This window comes from Trichoderma evansii, assembly GCF_050947405.1.
Source record: "Trichoderma evansii strain SZMC 28006 chromosome Unknown GGI43scaffold_4, whole genome shotgun sequence".
Lineage (NCBI taxonomy): Eukaryota > Fungi > Ascomycota > Sordariomycetes > Hypocreales > Hypocreaceae > Trichoderma > Trichoderma evansii.
In genome coordinates, this window is record NW_028145202.1 from 706,374 (window position 1) to 726,368 (window position 19,995).

The window sequence follows — 19,995 nt, forward strand, 5'->3', positions numbered from 1 at the left end:
GAGAGCCAGTCGCTTGGATCTACCCGAACAAGGCTAAACAGCGCCGCCAACTACACTCGATATGCGCGGCGCTTAGGCAAATTAATGGGCCTGGGCCGCGCATGTACTGCTACTATTCATTTGTAAACGTAGTAACGTGCTGTCGTCCTATGCATGAGATGCAGAGCGCGCAATCTGGGATTTCGAGGCTGTTTCCAAAGTTGGATGTACCGTCGCTGCGAGTTTCTGGTGCGCAGGTACATGGTCCAGATCGAGGCTCGTAACAGCTATAGTGGTATAGCAGGTGAAACCAACCACCACTTCGTCTGTGTCTCCCAATCTGCGGCTGCCAACTCGCGTCTGCTGAAACGAGGGCCTTGAAATGGCCACCTCACCAATGGCCCGTCTGCCATGTTCAGTATCCGCTGACTGACTAACTGACTCTATCCTGCTCTGCTTCTGCTGCGTTCTATTCTCGGCTGCTCGTGCCACTCATGGCCTCATCTTGCGAGCCGCTGCACTGCCAGCCTTGCTACTCGGCGAATGAATGGCCCTGCGTTTGTCTCATGTCCGACCATGTCGAGCGGCCATTCGATGCCGAGCGATGCCGTGTCGTCGATAGGCTGCCGTTGAAGCCGGCTGGCACGACGAGATGCCTCAGCTTAAAAGAAAAGAAAGAATCGTGTTGTCGCTGTGCCGTAGTTGTTAGAATTCGTGTCATTACAGAATATATTAGTCCCACCTACTTTGCATCTCTGCGGCTAAATACCCGTCATATATCACTCAGTTCTCTCCATCTCTGGTCTCAGTTACTTTGACCTTGTATTTCTGTTTGACTATTGTGCCTGTTTGCCTATTGTGTGGGCTGATTGTTGCAACTTTCGATTGTACTAATTTGTGAGACGATACTGATGATGGCAAGGTGAAGAGAATATTTTTCTTTTTCCTTTTTCCTTTTCTTCTTCTTCTCTTACTCTTTTTCTTATCTCTACAAATATTCAAGACTATCTCTTTTTTATTCCCAACTTCTCTTCAATTCACTGGGCCTGAACGACGCTGGACGTGATTCACCCTCTTCCCTCGACATCCTCGACAAAGACACTCGGCTCTATCACATTTGTTTTCCGACATATTCGAGCGAACACAAAGATACACAAAAAGATAAAACTGAGAAAACAACAAATTTGAACACGGCGCTGCAAGATTGTTCACATATACAATAAAAAAGTGGAAATAAAAGAAGAGAAGATCCAACAGCTGTTCACCACCTGTACACCACTTCCTCTTCGAGTGCTATAAACAGACGGACCGGCCTCTCTACTTTCGCCAGCTGTCAATCTATATTTACATCTCTTCATCTCGTCTTCTCTCTCTTCTTCTTCTTCCACAAACAAAAGCAATAACAAACTTCATCACGGTCGCATTTTGGTTCTGCTTATTCTCCCGGAGAGATTTAAAAAAGCACTTCATTCCTTGATATCGTCTTCCGACTCAGTCTTTACCTGTTCGACAGTTAGAACAACACAGTCACTCCCTCGATTTTCAATCCAAGAATTTTCCAGCTTTTCAACACGCGAGTTAAAATGCTGAGAATGACGCCCAAACCTCGCGTTGGCCTCAAGGTGGCTCTGGTCCTGGCTCTCGCCGCTGCCGCCAATGCTCACTCCTGGATTGAGCGAGCTTACAAAGTCGCCCCGAATGGCACCATGATTGGAGCTGAAGGTTATGCTCGAGGCTGGATTGCTCGCAATTCTACTGACCCGCCTTTCCAGGACAGCATCCCTCAGCTGCTTCTGCCGGTGATTGGTCAAAGTGCCTACTCGGGCAATGAGATCCTGAACAAGTACAAGAAGGAGGAGAACCCCCAGTTCCCTATGCTGGAAGCCGCACCGGGCGACCACATAGCCATCATCCACCTTGAGAACGGCCACACGACGCTGCCGCAGAACCAGCCCCTGAAGCCCCAGAATCGTGGCACCATCTTCCTCTACGGCACCAGCCAGCCCAATGAGAACGAGCGCCTCTTTGACGTGCATCTTGTTTGGAACAGGGACGGCACAGGAGGTGACGGTCGCGGCGTTTTGCTGGGCACACGAAACTACGATGACGGCCAGTGCTACCAGCCCAACAATGGCGCTCTCAGCCTTCAGCGAGCCGCCGAGCTGGCCCCTGAGGGCGCCGACCACAACCAGGAACTTGGCTGTCAGTCTACCATTCAGCTGCCCAGCGACCTCAAGGCCGGTTCCATCTACACAATTTACTGGTACTGGGACTGGCCCGACTTGAATGCCGCCAACATCGACTTCCAGGCGACCAAAAATGGTTTGTACCCCTGGGCTGGCACATTCATGCGCGGCCAGAAGGATCCCAATGGCTTCACTATGGCTGCCATTTCCAAGAATGAGAGCTACGCCAGCACCCTCGATATCAAGATCACAGGTGGCGGCTCGTCTTCAGCAGCCCAGCACGCCAACGTCAATAGCGAGTTTATCAGCAAGCAGAATATCTACTCCATGGCCATCAAGGACCAGATGGTCGGCAACTACCAGGTCAACATTGATGCCAATGGAGGAAGCAGAGGCGGCCAAAAATCGACTCCTGTCACTTCCACTTCAGCTGCTCCTCACATTGCACCCACCACGGCGGTTGCCACCAAGTCAGCTATCAGACAAGGCGCCGCCCAGCCACCTGCTGCTCCAACTGGCAATGCTCCCGAGCAGCAGTCAACCGTCTGGAAGACACTCTACAAAACGGTTTCTGCTGCGTCGTCGTCTACTTCGAGCCCTGTTGTCTTTGTGACAACTTCAATCCATGTCCCTGCTGCTGCGGCCTCACACTCGCCCTCAACTACAACTGTCACCTCGACCACAACCATGTCTGTAACTTCAACTCGCATCAGCAATGCTCAGGTCGCTGGTTCGACCGTCATTGTGGCAATTACCAAGCATGTGCCGGCTCCACGCCCAACCGTGACGCCGCTCAACCGACGCCGTAATTGGGCCTTTGGACAGCATTAAGCGTTAGCTGGCTCGACTTATGGGACTTGTGTTGAGTGGGAGGGAGGACGAATGGGGGTATCATTTGGTCTTCCTCTTTTCATTACAAATTGACCATATTCGATCATTTCTTTTCTATTTCCTATTTTACATATCTATCGGTGCAATTTGGTTGACTGCATTTTCGATAAAGGGAGGCCTTGGGCCAAGATACCACTTGGGCATGCTCACGGATTTGATTTCATATGGTTTGGTATTTTATGGAAATGGGTATATGGGAGGAAATAGGGGCGATTTGAAAATTCCTGTCGTTATAGGTTTTCCTACTCACTTCGTTTTTTAAAAATCGTTTGGCGCTCCAGAAGCCTGGGTATGCTTGATATGACATGATATAAAATGACTTTCTCTTTTGTTTCGGGACTCTTTCCTCTTTTGACTGATGATGATTCATTCGCTTTCAGATGCTGAGGCATGCATTCAACATTTACGTGCGGCTCGGAGGAGATAAAATGGCGTTGGGTATGCTTGATGATACCACTGGAGGGGATCTATCTACTTGCATTGCTTTTTATTTATTTTCTAGTTTCTCTTTTTTTGCGAATTAGATAGCTGCTTTAAGATCCCTACTATATAACTAACTATATTATATATATAACGCATGTTTCGTCAACATTGTCCTCTATACAAGCTACGTGGATAAATAACCCATCATCAGTCAAGAGCAGTTTAGAATATCAGGCTTAACAATCCTATCCACATAAGGGTTCTAGAGACAGCAATGAATTCTTCCATTTCATATTCCTTCCGGTTTTCGGTGTCATCCGTTCTCGGAAAAGGGCATATCTTTACTCTCCCTTGTGGCTTACAAGGCTTGCGGGATTTCCAAGGCTGCGAGCGCCACGAAACAGGTACGGACGACGCCATTCACAAAGGTTAAATATCAACAGAATGGCTTAGATAGGTGTACCGATGAAATCCACATAAATAAACTTGGAAAAACTTTTCATTTTTTTTTTCTCTTTGAAGTGAATGACCCACCGCCAAAGAAAGATGTAATGGCATGATGATGGAAGAACAAACCGAAAGATCCGATGGGATTTCGTTTTGACTTTTTTTCACTTGTATATTTTATGGATCATATTCTATGTATTATATAGAAATGATGTAAAGAGACTTGATTCAAGTGACTTATAGCAAAGAAATAACGCAAAGCCATTAAAGTTGTTGACAGGGAACCACATGTCAAACTCCCGTGTGCAACTTGTGTGTGCTACAAAGGCATGACAACCTTATCTGTGGAAAGCCAAAACATTCCATTGTTTATGGAGCACTATAACGTTTACGGAGCGCATAAGTGAAGTCCGTTGGAATTACATACACTCGGCGCAACTGCTTTGACAACTACTGATCTCTCTGCATGTATCAATAAGGTATTACGTGATAACGCTAACAAAGGCCGAGGCCGCGTAATGAACTGTGCAGTGGCTTATACAGAAATGTGAAACGAAACTGCCGGCTATAACTTTTTCCTAGCGATGATCAAGTTAAGTCGACTGAGTCCATGGCATTAATCATACCATTGGCCTCATGATTGAGCATCAGTTTCCTAATCTCATGCTTTTTTTCTCTTTTTTCCTCTCCATCGACTGAGCTGAGGAATCAAGTGAGAAAAGAGCCACCATTTCCGCTGCAGCGGCGGCTAAACGGCCCCGTCGCTGGGATTAATCCGCAAATTGTGAAATCCGGAGCCCACCCGGGAGAGGGGAAGCGGATCTTCAAAGCTGGTCACGCTGCACACGGCGTGACGACAAGCCCTATTTGCGTATCCAGGCGTGTGATGATGGGGAGATGTAAAGAAACAAGAAGATGCAAAAAAAAAAAAAAATAAGATATTGCTCCGAGCGCCGTCGGCTTGCTGCAAGTTCCGGAAACGCTAGCGGGTTTTGATTCTAGAATAGATCGAAGAAAATGGAAGTAGTAAAAGCAAACTAGCTGCTGTAAGTGGTGACACATTTATGGAGTAGAGCGAGGCTTGGCTGGTTGCTGCATTTGGGGCGTGTGAGCAAGATTAGATAATGCCAACATCCCAGCAGACAACATGGAGCAGAGTCGTATTCATGTATCGAGAGCTGAGAATCACAAGATGCTACATATCAGATACAAGATAGATAAAATAGATAGACAGGTCATGGGTCATGCGTGTGTCAAAAGAGAGGATTATGAGGTTATTTTGGTAATTCCATCATCGATTTGTCACACTTCGTGTCATTTCTGGCGAGGCGGTGCAACCGGCACCATCATCTGTCGGTTTAAGTGGTCCAAGCAGCGCGATGGAGAAGGAAAGGCGGTGATTCTCAGGCACCGCTACCCGGTCAGGATGTCCATGATGTCAGCAGAGCGAAAAAGGCTGTCCAACTGTGCGAGCTATTCGAGTTCAAATTCCGTGATGGCAATGGTGTACAGATTAACGGTGTTACAGCACTCTCCTTGTTCTACTCCTTTTAGCAGTTTTTTTTCCTTTGCTTTTTGTCTCCTTTCACGTTGGCTGGATATACAATTTGGCCCTAATGTACGATTGCACATACATAAAATTTCTCAACATGGGCCACTGATTGGGCCAATTCGACGTCGTTGCTCGTGCCTCAGCCGCAAATTTCAAATCAATAGTGTCCCTGACTCCTTACATGATCGCGGAAGACGGGAGCAAAGAGATGGCCGAGCATGCATCAAGCCCAATGCCGATTTGACGCACGTCAAAAAAATGCTAAACTCGCCCTGCTTACTCTGCTATACTAGTGAGCAGTTTCTGTTCTCGTGCCTCGTCTTGTCGGATCAACTACATTAGATTGTCCCGGCTCCAGCAGATCAGATAGTATTCGCATTCGCATCGGCATCCATATCTCACAACTTGTCCAATTCCAAATTCACGGAAAATCAAGGCTGAGCCATCATAATCTTCCTAGTGCATGCTGTCGTCATCCATGCAAAACAAATCCCTTCTCCAATAGGCACTTTGCACGCATTTTGCCTGCTCGAAAGGGTGTGAGGAAAAAACGGCCTCTGGGCATTAGCTCCGCATCAACATCGACGCTAGGAGACAGTGCACGGCGGGGGATTTGCACACTGTCGATACGCCCCCCTCACTGGACTAATACCGTAGAGGCTGATGCTTGCGCGCGAACAAAGTCCCAACGACGGCCCAATCCAATGCACTCACTTTTCGCGGCTAGCCGCTCGAGGCATCTGACGGCGGGAGGGTCTGGCGGAGTCGTGGCTGGTTCAGGACAAACAGTCGACGATTCAAGGCCGTTTTCGCAGCATGGAGAGAAATCCGGTGGATGTGGATGTGAAATCCGGTCGTGCGTCCGTCAAAGAAAGAACTCATGCCTTGGTCTCCAGATGGCTCCAAGTACGGACAGTACGTACACACATGCATTATGCCGAGTAAGACATGCAGACATACCACTATTGAAATTGAAATGCACAACACTGACTGACCGTTGACCAACACAGCACATTGGCTGCACGGGCCATTCGGTATGTCCAATTAATCGATTAGTTATATTGCCTGCACAGACATCCTCCAGATGCTCCTCCGGGAATAGTAGCTTGAGTAGGCCACTTTCTATTTCTTTCGGAGGGCTCCGTATCTGTCAACTGGTATGGCATCCAACACAGCAGCGTCACGCCCCGGAGCAGGGGAGATCCGATGGATATTAGCGGGAAATAATACACCAACAGCTGCTTGAGGCAGTGAAACACGCAACAGAGTCGCAGAGATGCCACAGTACGCCCGGTAGTGGCGGGATACATGTCACTCGACCCTCAGAAGCGAGCGCTTTTTGGCAGGGGATTCCAAAGCGGGGGATACCTCCGCCAAGCTCAGAGATCAAGTCGACGATTAACATTTTAACCAGGGCTGCTCTGCTATCTTGATCCGAGCCGCCAGCATCCACCGCCCCTCTTCGACTGTCGCTCGTAGTGCGACATTTGAAGGGATCTGGAAGGGAAACGACAACAAGGAAACATGATGGACCGTTTTGACCCTCATTTTGTTTTATGCACATACAAGTACACAAAAAACTTGTGCCCTGGCAGCAAAACTCTCGCATCGTCTCGGATCTAGAAATGGCGCTTAGGCAGGAGGCGGCCTACCAGAGCAGAGCATGTTAGCCAGCCACAGATCGCCACCCGGGAATGGCACGAAGCCAAAAGCATCTTGGGCCGTTCTCGACTAACAAGGCCAGACGCGGCTTGGGGCCGACAACCGGGCAGGTATGCAGCTGGTATAGGATACCTATTATCAGCAACAGAAAAGACAGGGCAACGCAGAATTGGCCTATGAATTGTGAGAACAATGCATGTTTCAAATATTTAGGGACATATAATACTGCCGAAGAATGAGACACGGCACGGGGTCTAGACGTGCATCAAAAATAGATTTCGAGAAACATGTCCCCAACGAGCAGCATATAGGCTTCCATCTATTGTTTTGGCATATTCTCCTTTGGAGTCATGCTCAGCGCCTTCAGCCCGCTGCTGTATCGCTTGGCGTCGATAGCACTCATGCCAAATGCCAATGATGGAACAAAACGATCGCCTCCACGCAACTAGTAAGGCAGATCCAGCCAGGGTTCTCCGTACAGTGGCAGCGGTAACTCATTGGGGGAAATCTGCATTTCCACATTACGTATCATCTCCAGAGAATAAAGCGAAAAAGAAAGAATGGCCAAGCATTCGCTTACAGCGCCGGATCTCTCTGCAATGCAGCCCACCGTCACCGAAGCCGAAGCCGCCAAACGGTGATCGGTGCCGTGCTCGGCGCACCTTTTTGCAAAGAGGGGACCGGCCATGACATCAAAACAGCTGACGGCTTCAAACGTTCGGCGCCTGTCCAGGTCCACATCTCCACGGCCCCAACGTGCGAGTAGCAAGTGCGTAGGCAGTCAGATCAAAGTCCGAGTTTATTCCTCTTTCAACGCCGAATGAGTCGCATTCGCAGATACGATAGATACGATTTTTCCTAATTTTTTTTCTCTTTCTTTTAATTTCTCACGCCGGGCCGGCTAATCGTATTTGTGTGTGTGGCAGGCGGGTCGAGTAGAGTTCCAGGAACGTGCTGCGTAAGCAACTCTAACGTCAAGAGTAGATTGTCCGACATCTGAGATATACATACCAGCAAATAAATGGGGGGCCTGACAACCAAGGAAACGAAAAGAAAAATACCCCGAGTTGAGCCTGGCTGGCGGTGGGTTCTGCTGCTATTTGTGGCCCTATTGTGAGACAATTGAAATTCATTGGGTTGCCTTGGTTTCAGCTAATAGATAGCTCACCAAGTCATTTTTCCTTTTTTTGGTGCCCTTTTTTTGCTTTTTCGCCCCTGCCGACGGCTGAGGCGCTACGGCTGCGGAAACCGAAGGGCAGCGGCATCACGCTTTTAGGTCTTTGCCTTGACTCAATAAGCGAGGGGAGGCGAGATTGAATTAAGTTTAATGCTTCAGCTGCATCTCGGCTTGGCTGAATCAATGTTGCGTTGCGTTGCCTTTTGAGATGCGCAGGTAATAGATGCAATGTAGCATTGGACAGGATACCTACATGTGGCCGTATATTGAACGCACGCACATGGACCTTAATTGTCCGACCGAACCGTCCCGTGTGCGCAATACGAAGTACATGCATGAGTACATAGGATTGCTGCTAGCAATTGTCTTACATACGACCTGCGTATTTTATTCGTATTATTGTAGCTTTGCGCAGCCTCATCCTGCTGCCAATTGCCATCTGCAAAGTACATCTCTTCTATTCGAGATCCAGCACTGCACAGCACCCAAACGCCCCCCCCCGGCACAACTGCAACGCCGACGGCGCATGTACTGACCTACTGCCAAACAGGCTCGAATACGCTTCACGCTACAGCGGTAATACGGCCCTGGAGACCAGCGTGTCGCAGCCACCAAAGGCCCGGCTCCACCCCCAGCAGCGCCCTCTGAGCTCTTGAGCGCCGAAGCGCTTCCCCCAGCGGGCCTCGTTAGCGCAAGCCCCGTCCACAGCCATTGAGCACAGCGCAGCGAGCGACCGGTCCAGCACACAGTGCCCATTGCGTCGAGGTGGCGCACCCCCCTCCCTCCAACGACCAACCTGCTGTAATGGTGAGCAGTAAAAAGAGGGGAGACCACTGGCGCCCCTGCTGTGGTAGTAGCGCTAGTTGCTTGTAGCAGCTAGTTAGTGCTAAGGCAGCTAAGCTGGCGGTGGTCGTTAGCAGCGGGTTCAAGCCGCTCTCCTGGTGCCCCGTCGCCAAAGGGCGGTACCCCATACCTCGCGGCCGCGCCGACTCAGACGCTGGTTGCAGGTACTCACGACCGTCGAGGCCAAGGCCTGGGTTCCTGATGCTGAATGGAATGGGTCCCGTCTCTCGCTCTCACTCACTTTCGAATTGCTGTTCGAATCGCCCGCCCTCTTTTTCTTAAAGTCGCTCCACCTGCTGCTGCACTCCGCAGTTTCGAATCCATTTGATGCTCCTGGGTCTCTCTTTTTCCCATTTAATACTGCTAGTTCGTCTTTCCTGCTTCCTCCTCCCTCCTGCGCGTGTCGTAAGCCGCGAAAGCAACCGTTCAAAGGACGCCCGTTCCCTTCAGCGTCTGTAGCCGTCGATTCGCAGGGAGGATCGTGTGCTTCTTTTTTCTTCTCGCCTCCCCATACATAAATTCTTTCCGCCTGGAGGCGACAACAAGGAGAAATAGAAAGGAACCAGAATAGAAACAAGCAATCAGGCCAAGGAACAAACGACTCCAACAAAAAAAAAGAGCGCTCCAACTTCAGCCTTGCATGGTGCACCGCCTCAGCACTCCGACGACTCCGAGCCTTTGCAACGCTCTGGAAATAGAGAGCCCGACCACCGTCGCACGATCCATGCTGTCTGTGTCTCGGCACGTGTAAAAACAAACCAAGGCCTCGAGTCCATCGCTGCCGCCTGCCATCGCTGTTCGTTCTGCAGCAATCAACGTTCTGCAGCAATTAACCAACCGCCATGGCTGTCATTGACCAGGTTCTCGGAGAGGTTGCCCATATTGTCGTGAGAGCTGCGACGACTACAACACAATCTGCGACGACTACATCGTCCGACGTTACCAGTCCGCAGACGGCCATTCCCTCCAACACAAATAGCTCCAACAACAACAACAAGAGCAGCGGATCCAGTTCGCCACTACTATTTTTTGTGGCTTTGGGCTTTGGCGTAGTCTTTACAAATCTCTGGTAAGCACTCAAAATTTTTGCCGTCTTAGCATACGTACATCCATTTCCATCCGCACACATGCATATGTCCCTCTCAATTGATTTTGTTGTTATCCTAATTATCATGTCTTTGTCTAACCCACTTGACAGGATCATTGTTGGCGTCAAGTACTGCTTTAGGTACAACGCCCGCAACCGAGCGCGAAACATGACCAACGAAGATGGTGAACCAATCACTCTGGAAAACATGCCTCGACCTCACCGAAGAAGGCGTGAGAAGAAGCTCATGACCATGGACGAGGTCAACGACAAGTTCCCCATGATGAAGTACAAGACATGGGTTTCGGAGCGCGCTCGAGATGGACTGCCTACTGCCGGAGGCATTGGCACGCCTAGTCGGCCGAACAGTATTCATCAGGTAGACTTGGCAGTCCCAGAGGTTGCCAAGAAAGAGCGCACGTCAACCGAGGTCCGAGCAGTCGACGATGTCGCATCACCGGTTGCATCACCAGCCACCGAAACTGAGCCAGTCATTGTTGAAAACGTTACCAAGGACGATGACAAGAAAGACAAGAAAGACACTACTGCCACTGTCGGCGAAACCTCTGAGGAGGACGGACCCGTGATGCCGCATGACACCTTGAAACGAACGTCCAGCGAAGAGGATGATGATGAAGACGAAGAAGAAGACGACGAGCACATTAATGCTGCTCTGCCACCGGAACTCCTCAACACACCTGGCGATACCTGCGCCATCTGTATCGATACCCTCGAGGACGACGACGATGTCCGCGGATTGACATGCGGCCACACCTTCCATGCCGTCTGCGTCGATCCCTGGCTGACTAGCCGTCGCGCATGCTGCCCGCTGTGCAAGGCCGATTACTACATCCCGAAGCCCAGACCCAACCCAGAGAACGACCCTGCTGCCGCTAACAATGCCAACCTGGACCCACGCCAGAATTCTCGCATGAACTTGCCCGCGAGTCTGACAGCGGCCTTTTTCCGATCGGGCGGCCGCTCTCGTAACAACCGCAACAGCAACAGCAACCGCAGCAGTAACCGCAACAGTAACCGCAACAGCCGTAGCAATAACAACAACTCGAGCACCCGGCCTTCCGTGTTCCAGTTCCCACTTCGGAGAAGGGCTCAGACTACGGCGATAGAATCCAGAATAGCACACCAACAAGGCCAAACTGAGACCGCTCAGCCAGCTGCTCAGGGCACCCTGCTTGCCTCTGTTCGACACACTTTCCGCTTCGGACGGTCGACCGAGGCGCCCTCAACAACAAATGCGGCACCGGCAGTGACCCCGTCCCAGCTAGAGGCAGGCACACAACCGCCCGCCACCTCTACATAAAGAGGCTTGTTGCGTCTTTGTATTTGGCGTTTGTGTTTTTTTTGGGTTTCCTCTTCACCTGATTTATCCGTCCTCAGTCTGGTTACTTTATTTTTGAGCCTGTTTCATCAAGGCAGCGATGGCATTCTCTCTCTACCAACATATGTGTTGAACACACCCGTCATGAAAGACTTATATAGTCATATACACCACCGTCTCGGAATTTATCTCGCATTATGAAAGCATCTCGGCAGGGTTTCACCCCTCCTCTTTTCTCTTTATGTTGTTATCCATTCAAACGACAAAGCACACATTCCATCGTTCAAGTGGAACCGTCCAGTATATATGAGCTCTTTGAATGGGAGAAACAACAAAAGGTAAGGTATCTTTTTGTCTTTTTTTTTCTTTTTTTAAAATATGGTAGCCTTTTTTTGGGAAATATGGAGAATCAGGGCGATGATGGCTTTTTTTTTTCTATTTTATGTATGAAAGGAGATGGGTTTCTTTTTATGTACGAATGGGCTTTTGTTTTTTATGTTAGCCTGCATTGGGTCAGGAAAATTATCGCTTTTACACTTCGGGAGCTCCTAGCGTTAGGTGAAGACGGAGGATGGTATGGGATATATCAGCGGCGGAGTTGGGTGGCTATAGTCTTTTGGTAGCTCGATGTTATCAATATACAGGAGCAGTGAAGAAGATATATCTGCCTGGACCCGAAACTTGTAACTTGAATGTGACTGTAAAATATGTAAATGGATATTGTAAACCGATAGATTTAAACGCCGTCTATAGACCATATGTCTATGATATAAGTATTATACCTCCCTATTATATATGCAAAACTCATCCTGTCAAATGATCCGAATCTTGCATAACTTGATTGTAGTTGTAAAAGATGTGTGATATAACCGTATAGATTTGAACGCGTCTATAGGCTGTTTGTCTTTTATATGCAAAATTCGTCATGTCAAAATATGTGTTTCCAAACTCGCTATTATAAAAATGATCCCTTTTGAAACCTCCCCCCAAAATTGGCACTCTTGTTAATCAGCTCCTTTCTCTGCGTCGCCGTGATCCGTCCACCAACCGCCATATCCTTCTCCCTATCAAACGCCCTCTTACTCGGATCATCCTCTTCATCTTCCGGTCTTGACGGTCCAGCCTTCTTCTTCCCGCCTTGATGTTCCTCCAGAAGCGTCTTCCCGCGCTGAGCATGAATATCCGCCGCGAGGGCCTCATCGCGGAGCTGCTTCTTCCGCTCCAGCTCCGAAGCGCCGCCTGCTTCGCCAGAAGACGCTGATGTTCGTCCGAGCACAGAGTCCTGCAGGCGCTTGAGCTTTTCCTCGGGCGTCTCGGTCCATATTGAAGGAGCGCCGGGGGCTGAAGATGGTTTAGCTGAAGGCTTGGAGGCGAATTTGCGGGCGCGGATTTTCGTAGTGTCGCGCTCGGAAAAGGTTGATGAGGAGGGCGGAGGGGCAATCATCCATTCGTCTCGCTTGGGGGCGTCGTCGAGTTCGGAGGGAGGAAGAGATGGGCCGATTTGACGGCGAGGAGCTGAGGCGGAGGGGAGGGAGGGACCGAAGTCGTCGTCGTCGTCGTCTGAGGATTCAGAGTCGGAGTTTGCATTGGGAGGATTTGCAGCGGCAGCGGCTGGAGGAGGTTGTGGCATAAGGTCTGAATCTGAGTCGGAGAGATTGATCTCGTCTTCGTTGTTTGCGGCTGCGGCGAGGTGCGGTGGAAGAGATGGTCCTACACTCCGAGAAGCAGGCTCTGCTGGTGTGATAGATGGCCTGGGAGGGCCATAGTCGTCTTCTGAATCTGAGTCGGAGCCATTGATGTCTATCTCATCTTGGTTCCGTGAAGGCTGCGCATTGTTATCGTCGCGTCGGGGATGCTTGTTGGACGAGGATGTGGATTCGTCGTCGTCGTCATGTTTTCTCTTTGTGAGATGAGGTGGGAGTTGGGGCCCGATAGATGACATTATATTGGTATTCGATTTGCCCTCTCCTCCTTGGAATTATTTATTGTGGTTGAGGGAAGAGTTTTGGACGGGTTCGAGAGGTGTAGGTGAAGGAGCTTGGGAAAGCTTGTAGTTCTAGCTAGCTAAAAGACGATGTCATATCGGTGGAGGACGGGATTTGCGCGGCGCGTATGATTGGTTCTGGTGGGGGTGTAGCCGGCACATAGAACACTTATAGCTTATAGGCGAATACTACTATGAACAGCCCAAATAATTTCATAATAGTTTGCTGTAATATATATATATATATATATATATATATTTATTTATTTATTTAATTTTAATCACGCAGCTCTATTATTACGCACACTGTATATTATTCCTTCTATTGTCCTCTACTTAGTGTACTTGGTGTACTTGGTCTTGTTTCTTTGTCCCCCTTGGCACGGCACCTTGATGAGTATTAGTATGTCATTTCGAACTAACAAGCATATGATCAAAAAGCTGTCTAATGCTATGAATCTGCGTCATCCGCTGTCTCTATTTGCCCAGCTTCACTCTTCTCAGGATTTGTATCCTTTTCAGCTCCCCTCTCTTTCTCAATCTCTCTTTCTCCTCTCCTTGTCTTGACCCAGGAGCCCAATTGGTTCCATACGGCCTGCTTTTCGGCTGGGGACATTGATGCTGCGAGACCGCTGGTGCTCGTTGCAACAAACACCTTTGCCCCTGCCCACTCACCTTTGATGATGCCCATATTCTCAGACTCGTCTTGCCATCCATACTTGAAAGCCTTGCCTACGGGAGACCCGTGACGTACACGCCAGATGCTCTCCCAGATACTCTTACCAACGACACACATGCTCTCTGGTCGCCACTTGCGAGCCTTTTCTTCCAAGAGGGCGACGCCATCATCCATCTCCTGTTTACTCAGCTCAGCGCCGTTCCGACTGGGCCGTGCGACTATATTGGTTAGCCCAAGGCTATATCGCTCCGGCATCTGCCTGTCCTCATCGGCACGGCACGGCACAGGCGTCACGCCGCTCGAGAAGAGGAGTTTCCAAAATAGATTGGATGGGTGTGCATAAGCATGGCCTGACCGAGCAGTCTCTATGCCAGGGTTCAGCCCGATAAAGAATACCAGGAGATTGGGCGCAACGGCATCAGGCAGCTCCGGTAAGTGGGCATAAGTTGAAGGTGGAGCATAGCCAGACTTGGGACGATTCCGCTTCTTCTTCTGCGGAGATGAAGATGATGAATCCGGAGTTTCTGTCTGACGCCTCCTCTTGGATGATGGAGGGTTCGTCACGCTGGTCACTGAGGATGATGATGGTGATTCAGACGCAGCAGCAAACCGAGGACTCCTCCGTATAGACTGCTGTGGGGCGCTGTACATGAAGTCTTTCAACTGTAAGCGTCCCTCAAATGTTGCCGCTTTTGGAGCATCTACACTCTCGCTCGCATTTGGAATCTCAACTTCTGGCTCCATGCTGGAATCGCTCATCATATCACTCGGCGGGTATAACACGTGAAAGGGCGTGAAGACGTGTATAAGCTGAGGTCTACTCGGTGCCTAATTTGATGCTGACGATGCTTATTTAGACGGGATTTTTTGTTCTTGTTTGGCTTGGTATGACACGCTAAGACTTGTTTAGATTCATGTTTCAAAGATTGTCAAGAAAGTCTGCCTGGTAAATTCCTTTTTCGCTGGAGTGACCTGTAAGATCATGAACGGTACAAATATGACAAAAGGAGTACGCCATCTATATTTGTGCCACACTTACTAATCAGCCATTATATGTGGCTGCTTAAGCATTGGCTGGCAAACCCGAATCCTTTGGCAGGGGATGGGATATAGGACACTATCATCAATGCTGCTGGTGCTAGTAGTAACAGTAGTTCGGGCACTAGTAGTAAAATCTGCGGCTGAGTCAAGCCCTCTGGGGAAAAAACAGCAATTAATTGGCGAACGATTTATTTGAAGCAGCTTTTGCATTCTCTCATCTTGGCACCCATCTTGGACTGGGGGCTTCGTGGAGCGGCTGATTTTGAGGCTGCCGGCACTAAGAACCAACAAGTATTACTATTAGCGTTGACACAGCCACAGACCAGCTGTTCCATTACTTGGCCCGCGCGCACGGGGCGGGAGATCGTGCATCATCTGTGCCGCAAGGCAATTTGGGATCCAGCAGTATCAACATGGTGGGATGTGATAGACCAGTCGGTCGATTGATGTTGCAAACGTGGTTGTCTCGGCAGTATGTAATCTTAGGGAAGTGTATACAAATCTATATCAAGCAGAGGAAAGAAAACAGCAGCACCAATCACGTGCTAGTCGCTCACCACTTCCAGCCAAAAAAAGACCGGTAAGCATTTCCGTTACGCATTACATGGACCAACCTCCCACGATAAGCAAAGCCGAGCCAGTAGGTTTTGTCCTTTTTTCTTGTGTCTCAGGAGGTTGTATGTACCAGCTATTACTATCTGATCATCGAGATGGCAGTGATAATCTAGAAGTCAAGCAGCATGCAGGGGCCGACTGACCTGTCAGTCGCTACCACTACTAACTCCCAGCTTATGCCGATTAATGTGAATGAAGCGAACTTGCGGTGAACTCCCGAAGCCAGTGGCTGCATCTACTAGTTCTCAGATATATTTGAAGTACAGGTACAGAGTAGTAGCCACTACTGATATTGCAATATTACAACATCTCGGTCACCGCAGTTGGGTCAGGGGGAGGCTCTTTTGGTCCTCCCCCAAGTTGTGCAGAAGCCATACAAACGTGGACACGATTCGACACTAACACCGCATGGCTGCAACCCGCCCCTTGCAGAAATCTTGTTTTTGCAGTCTGTCTGATTACCATTTTGCTGAATGAAGCAAAAGCTATGAGTAGGTATTGTTGCTCCTTCGTCCATGCGTGATGCTAGCACTACAAGTACGGGATATTAGGTATGTGTGGAGCACTCCATACGGAATGCGTCGTGAGAAGAAGCAGTCCCTGCACGAACCCTTGGCCCTCACCGTCAAGCCAGCATACAAGAGGGTGTTGACCAGCGAAGCCAAAACAAAGATCATGGCCGTGCTGAGTCGGCTTGGTTGCCGCAGGGATGCTGGCAACATCTCTGGGAAAATACTGATATCCATACCTATACTTCTAGAAGCAATACCTTGTACAGGGGTTTCTCAAAATCCCGATCACAAATCACAGCTACAAACCAATCTTATATATATATATAGATAGATAGAGAAGCAATGGCAAATAGACGTCACGCTGCCAGCAATCATCTGTAGGGATGCACACACATGCACGTCGCACACCCATCATCGTCATCCCACCCCGATCAACAAAGCAAAAGATAGGGGCCAGAGACACACGAAACCGTGTGCGGCTCGAATCGGGAGGCCCGCTGCCCTGGCGCTCGTATCCAGCCCATGTTGACGTTTTCTCAGGAGGGTCCATACGGGGAGATCGGCTCCGTGGCGTGGGTAGCCGGACTTGCATTCGGATGCGCATGTGCTGCAGCTACTCATGCAGCATCTATCAACTGGCCCTCTGTTGTTGTTTATCGTTTCTAAAATGGGCAAACAACAGGTGAAAAAGAGAAGTGCATCGCGTTAGCTGACAATAGCGATCCATCAACAATGCGCATCACACGTCGAAATATCTTCAGCCAGGGCTTTTTTCTTCTCCCTGACTAAGACGGCTGGAAGCAGCAGCTTTTTCGGTAGCTGAGCGCTCACTGCAACTTTTAGGTGCGAAATCCACTGGCAGCGCTAGGGGTTTTAGCTGGCCAGTGAAGCCCACAGCGTATGCAGAAGGCGCCTGCAGCGTTCCTGCGAGGCGGAGGGCTGACAAGCCAATTGCCGCACCGCCTCCCTAAGAAGCTCAAAATAGCAGCAGCATATTTCCGCTGGCTTTAGTTCGTTGCCGCTAGTCATTTTTAGAGATTGATTGTATTTTTTTGTGCCTTCATCTCCGAATATCTATCAATAGCCAGCGGTAAAGTATCGATACTTGCTTCTATTGCAGCAATTAGTTCACGTGTGGTGCTACGGTAATACTAAGACAGAAACCTGCCCGGTATCAATGCGGTATTCACAGGGGGGAAGCGGTCTTCTTCATGTACGAACATCCGCTAAAGTTTGGTGGGCTGGTTGGGCCTGTTAAGCTCCTCGCACTAATGCGGCCCCCCTAGAAAGCTAGAAGGGCATTTTTTGGTTTTTGGAGGGGTGGGCAAGTGGCTAGAGGCAGCACGACGTCAGCCAGGAGAGAGGCGCGTCTCAGGTACGGACTTGGTAGGCAGTACGAGGGGGATACTTCCGAACAACTTGGCCTGCAGCGCCGTGCGGCGTGGCGACGCAGGTACTCCCGGGGTGGAGAGCAGGTCCGCTTCCATCAGCCTCTAGCAGAAGGCTTTCTCCTATCTCTCCTGGCCAAAGCCGGCCTCCTTCGCATACTTTACTGGAACTTTCCCTGGTTTTTACTTTCCTCGACATCATCACTTCCTCTCTTCTCTCCATTCCTCCCTCCTCCGCCACTGCCACCGTCCATTGGGATCTACACTCGCTTGTATCCTTATACTAATACCATATTCTACCATCTATCAACATCTTAATACTTGTTTTCCTTTATTTCTGTTTCCACTCTCACCTACGCAATGGCAGCTGTTAAGACCAATGGCCACACCAACGGCCACACCAATGGCTACACTGAGCCTTCATCTGAGGCCCTTGCTCAGCTCAAGGAGAAGTACACCAAGGCCGACCAGGGCCATGTTTTCACTTTCTACGACTCCCTGAGCACTGCCGAGAAAGCTGCCTTCTTCGAGCAGCTCTCTGGCTTTGACCCAGTCTACATCAACCAGATCACCGACCGAGCCCTGAACCCGCCCCAGGTTGAGGAGACCGCTACCAAGCTTGAGCCCCTCCCCGAGTCCGCCTGCGCCAGTATCCTGGACTCGAGCCCGGTCGATATTAACAAGTGGTATGAGTCCGGTCTTGACCTTATTGGCAGCAACCAGGTTGCTGTCGTGCTCATGGCTGGTGGCCAGGGAACCAGGCTTGGAAGCTCCGCTCCCAAGGGCTGCTTTGACATCGGCCTGCCCTCACACAAGCCCCTCTTCAAGATTCAGGCTGAGCGCATCCGCAAGGTCGAGCAGCTGGCTGCCAAGAAGGCTGGCGTTGACAACGTCGTCGTTCCTTGGTACGTCATGACCAGTGGACCTACTCGCAAGCCTACTGAGGAGTTTTTCGTCGAGAACAACTTCTTTGGCCTCAAGAAGGAGAATGTCAAGATCTTTGAGCAGGGTGTTCTGCCTTGCATCTCCAACGAGGGTAAGATCATTCTAGAGAGCAAGGGCAAGGTTGCCGTCGCCCCTGATGGCAACGGCGGTATCTACCAGGCTCTCATCGTTTCTGGCGTTCTGGATGACATGCGCAAGCGCGGTATCCAGCATATCCACGCTTACTGCGTTGACAACTGCCTTGTCAAGGTCGCTGACCCCGTCTTCATCGGTTTCTCCGCATCCCTGAACGTCGACATTGCCACCAAGGTCGTCCGAAAGCGTGATGCTACCGAGTCTGTCGGCCTGATCCTCACCAAGAACGGCAAGCCTGACGTTGTTGAGTACTCCGAGATTGACACGGAGACTGCTGAGGCACGTGATCCCAGCAACCCCGAACTCCTCAAGTACCGTGCTGCCAACATTGTCAACCACTACTACTCCTTCAGCTTCCTGGAGAGCATCCCTCTGTGGGCTCACAAGCTGCCCCACCACGTCGCCCGCAAGAAGATCCCTGCCACTGACCTTGAGTCTGGTGAGCTGATCAAGCCTGCCAAGCCCAACGGTATCAAGCTCGAGCAGTTTGTCTTTGACTGCTTCCCTCTCCTGGCTCTTGACAAGTTTGCCTGCATGGAGGTTAACCGTATCGATGAGTTTTCTCCTCTGAAGAACGCTAGCGGTACCGGCCAGGACGACCCCGAGACCAGCAAGGCTGATATCATGAACCAGGGCCTTCGATGGGTCCAAGCTGCCGGTGCCACGGTCATCTCAGAGGGAGGTGTCGAGGTTTCTCCTCTCATCAGCTACGTAAGTTCTCGCTTTGTTAACTACTATAAATTTTAAACTTGTACTAATATGAGTTATAGGGTGGTGAGGGACTGGAGCACCTCAAGGGCAAGACCATCACAGCCCCCGCTGTGCTGGAGCTGGAGTAAAAGTAAAAAGAAAGCAAAGGATATTGTGTGAATTTTCGTTTTTTTGATATCAGCATTGGTTAGCACTAGAGTAATTATTTGTAGCATGGGCATGGATGAATTTATGGAAGCCGAGGGCCTTTGTGGCGGACAGGCCATATCTATTCTGTCGAGCGATCTGCAGACGATCATAAAAGGAACTAGACAAAGGGCAAAGAGCTGGAATACATAGAGTATGAAGTTTGTACTCTGTAGGAGGGGTACCGTATTATATATATGACTCCTTCCGCTG

General features: G+C 49.9%; 6 protein-coding genes across 6 annotated transcripts; 4 read left to right on the plus strand and 2 right to left on the minus strand.

Moving 5' to 3' along the window:
* The first annotated feature begins 1,179 nt into the window (after positions 1-1,179).
* On the plus strand, positions 1,180-3,106 carry GGI43DRAFT_286802 (uncharacterized protein). Its single transcript, XM_083201307.1, has one exon. The coding sequence runs from the start codon at positions 1,563-1,565 to the stop codon at positions 2,994-2,996; it is 1,434 nt and encodes a 477-aa protein (XP_083063220.1). The 5' UTR covers positions 1,180-1,562; the 3' UTR covers positions 2,997-3,106.
* A 6,433-nt stretch (positions 3,107-9,539) lies between these two features.
* Positions 9,540-11,676, plus strand: GGI43DRAFT_432115 (E3 ubiquitin-protein ligase RNF103). Its single transcript, XM_083209516.1, has 2 exons — positions 9,540-10,229; positions 10,359-11,676. The coding sequence occupies exons 1-2, from the start codon at positions 10,003-10,005 to the stop codon at positions 11,566-11,568; spliced, it is 1,437 nt and encodes a 478-aa protein (XP_083063221.1). The 5' UTR covers positions 9,540-10,002; the 3' UTR covers positions 11,569-11,676.
* On the plus strand, positions 11,676-12,251 carry GGI43DRAFT_286914 (uncharacterized protein). The gene has a single exon (XM_083201308.1). The coding sequence runs from the start codon at positions 11,784-11,786 to the stop codon at positions 12,207-12,209; it is 426 nt and encodes a 141-aa protein (XP_083063222.1). The 5' UTR covers positions 11,676-11,783; the 3' UTR covers positions 12,210-12,251.
* Positions 12,178-13,634, minus strand: GGI43DRAFT_397861 (GPALPP motifs-containing protein 1). Its single transcript, XM_083205161.1, has one exon. It carries the CDS (start codon positions 13,526-13,528, stop codon positions 12,542-12,544), a length of 987 nt encoding a protein of 328 aa, XP_083063223.1. The 5' UTR covers positions 13,529-13,634; the 3' UTR covers positions 12,178-12,541.
* Positions 13,635-13,864: 230 nt separating this feature from the next.
* GGI43DRAFT_397862 (uracil-DNA glycosylase-like protein) lies at positions 13,865-15,671 on the minus strand. Its single transcript, XM_083205162.1, has one exon. It carries the CDS (start codon positions 15,009-15,011, stop codon positions 14,022-14,024), a length of 990 nt encoding a protein of 329 aa, XP_083063224.1. The 5' UTR covers positions 15,012-15,671; the 3' UTR covers positions 13,865-14,021.
* A 2,494-nt stretch (positions 15,672-18,165) lies between these two features.
* Positions 18,166-19,724, plus strand: GGI43DRAFT_421154 (UDP-N-acetylglucosamine diphosphorylase; the record flags this gene model as incomplete). The annotated part of the gene is made up of 2 exons (XM_083207907.1): positions 18,166-19,596; positions 19,656-19,724. 2 exons carry the CDS (start codon positions 18,166-18,168, stop codon positions 19,722-19,724), a joined length of 1,500 nt encoding a protein of 499 aa, XP_083063225.1.
* Positions 19,725-19,995: the final 271 nt, after the last annotated feature.

Coding starts and splice junctions, on each gene's coding strand:
- GGI43DRAFT_397861 (XM_083205161.1), bottom strand. CDS start 13,528: ATGTCATCTATCGGGCCCCAACTCCCACCTCATCTCACAAAGAGAAAA.
- GGI43DRAFT_397862 (XM_083205162.1), bottom strand. CDS start 15,011: ATGATGAGCGATTCCAGCATGGAGCCAGAAGTTGAGATTCCAAATGCG.
- GGI43DRAFT_432115 (XM_083209516.1), top strand. CDS start 10,003: ATGGCTGTCATTGACCAGGTTCTCGGAGAGGTTGCCCATATTGTCGTG. Junction 10,230..10,358: donor GTAGTCTTTACAAATCTCTG/GTAAGCACTCAA, acceptor CCCACTTGACAG/GATCATTGTTGGCGTCAAGT.
- GGI43DRAFT_286914 (XM_083201308.1), top strand. CDS start 11,784: ATGAAAGCATCTCGGCAGGGTTTCACCCCTCCTCTTTTCTCTTTATGT.
- GGI43DRAFT_286802 (XM_083201307.1), top strand. CDS start 1,563: ATGCTGAGAATGACGCCCAAACCTCGCGTTGGCCTCAAGGTGGCTCTG.